Source organism: Cynoglossus semilaevis, unplaced genomic scaffold (assembly GCF_000523025.1).
Source record: "Cynoglossus semilaevis isolate Cse_v1.0 unplaced genomic scaffold, Cse_v1.0 C18881012, whole genome shotgun sequence".
Lineage (NCBI taxonomy): Eukaryota > Metazoa > Chordata > Actinopteri > Pleuronectiformes > Cynoglossidae > Cynoglossus > Cynoglossus semilaevis.
Window position 1 is genome coordinate 1 of NW_007591845.1, and position 563 is coordinate 563.

The following is a 563-nucleotide window of genomic DNA, read 5'->3' on the forward strand; positions in this document are numbered from 1 at the left end:
CATTTTTCAAACAAGAGTTACGCTGCTTTGGGTTGGATCTAAATATCAGCAGACATAAAGTACCTGGTCGATTCTGTCGTTTTGCGGTGAGTACTGCTGTTCCTCTATGCTGAAGAGATGTAACACGACAGACACGCTGAACAGGACAGCGGCGAAGAAGAACAGGATCTGCTCCTGGGATTGGAAGGCTTGTCCGAGGAACGTGTGTGTCCAGTCCAGACCTCCCAAAGCGTAGCCCAGTGCACCACCGAGACCTGCCAACGGGGTCCAAGAAACTACCTTCAACAGCAGGTTCAAAAGACGTTAACGTTTTATCGGTGAGTGCACACCAACCACACCTGCTGAGGCTGCATGGATGTTGATCGCCATGTCCTGCTCCTCTGCGTCTGCCACGTCCAGCAAATACGCTCTGATTGGTGCCTCGTTGGCATCCGCACAGAAGTCCAACACCACGACTCCCAGTACGGTGAGGACGATGCCGATGGGTTGTCGCCCTTGCTCGTCGCCCATTGACAAACCTAAGGAAGAAAGACGGCAAATATTTGTATAGTTTATATATATAT

General features: G+C 50.6%; 1 protein-coding gene across 1 annotated transcript; it reads right to left on the reverse strand.

The window, feature by feature from the left end:
• Window positions 1-28: 28 nt before the first annotated feature.
• On the reverse strand, window positions 29-528 carry LOC107988237 (solute carrier family 45 member 4-like). The gene is made up of 2 exons (XM_017031124.2): window positions 339-528; window positions 29-254 (listed from the first exon to the last, which is right to left on the reverse strand). Exons 1-2 carry the CDS (start codon window positions 508-510, stop codon window positions 46-48), a joined length of 381 nt encoding a protein of 126 aa, XP_016886613.2. The 5' UTR covers window positions 511-528; the 3' UTR covers window positions 29-45.
• Window positions 529-563: the final 35 nt, after the last annotated feature.

Excerpts from the sequence above, each read along its gene's own strand:
- LOC107988237 (XM_017031124.2), bottom strand. The coding sequence starts at position 510 with ATGGGCGACGAGCAAGGGCGACAACCCATCGGCATCGTCCTCACCGTA. Across the intron at positions 255-338 it reads CATCCATGCAGCCTCAGCAG|GTCTCGGTGGTGCACTGGGC; the intron begins GTGTGGTTGGTG and ends CCCCGTTGGCAG.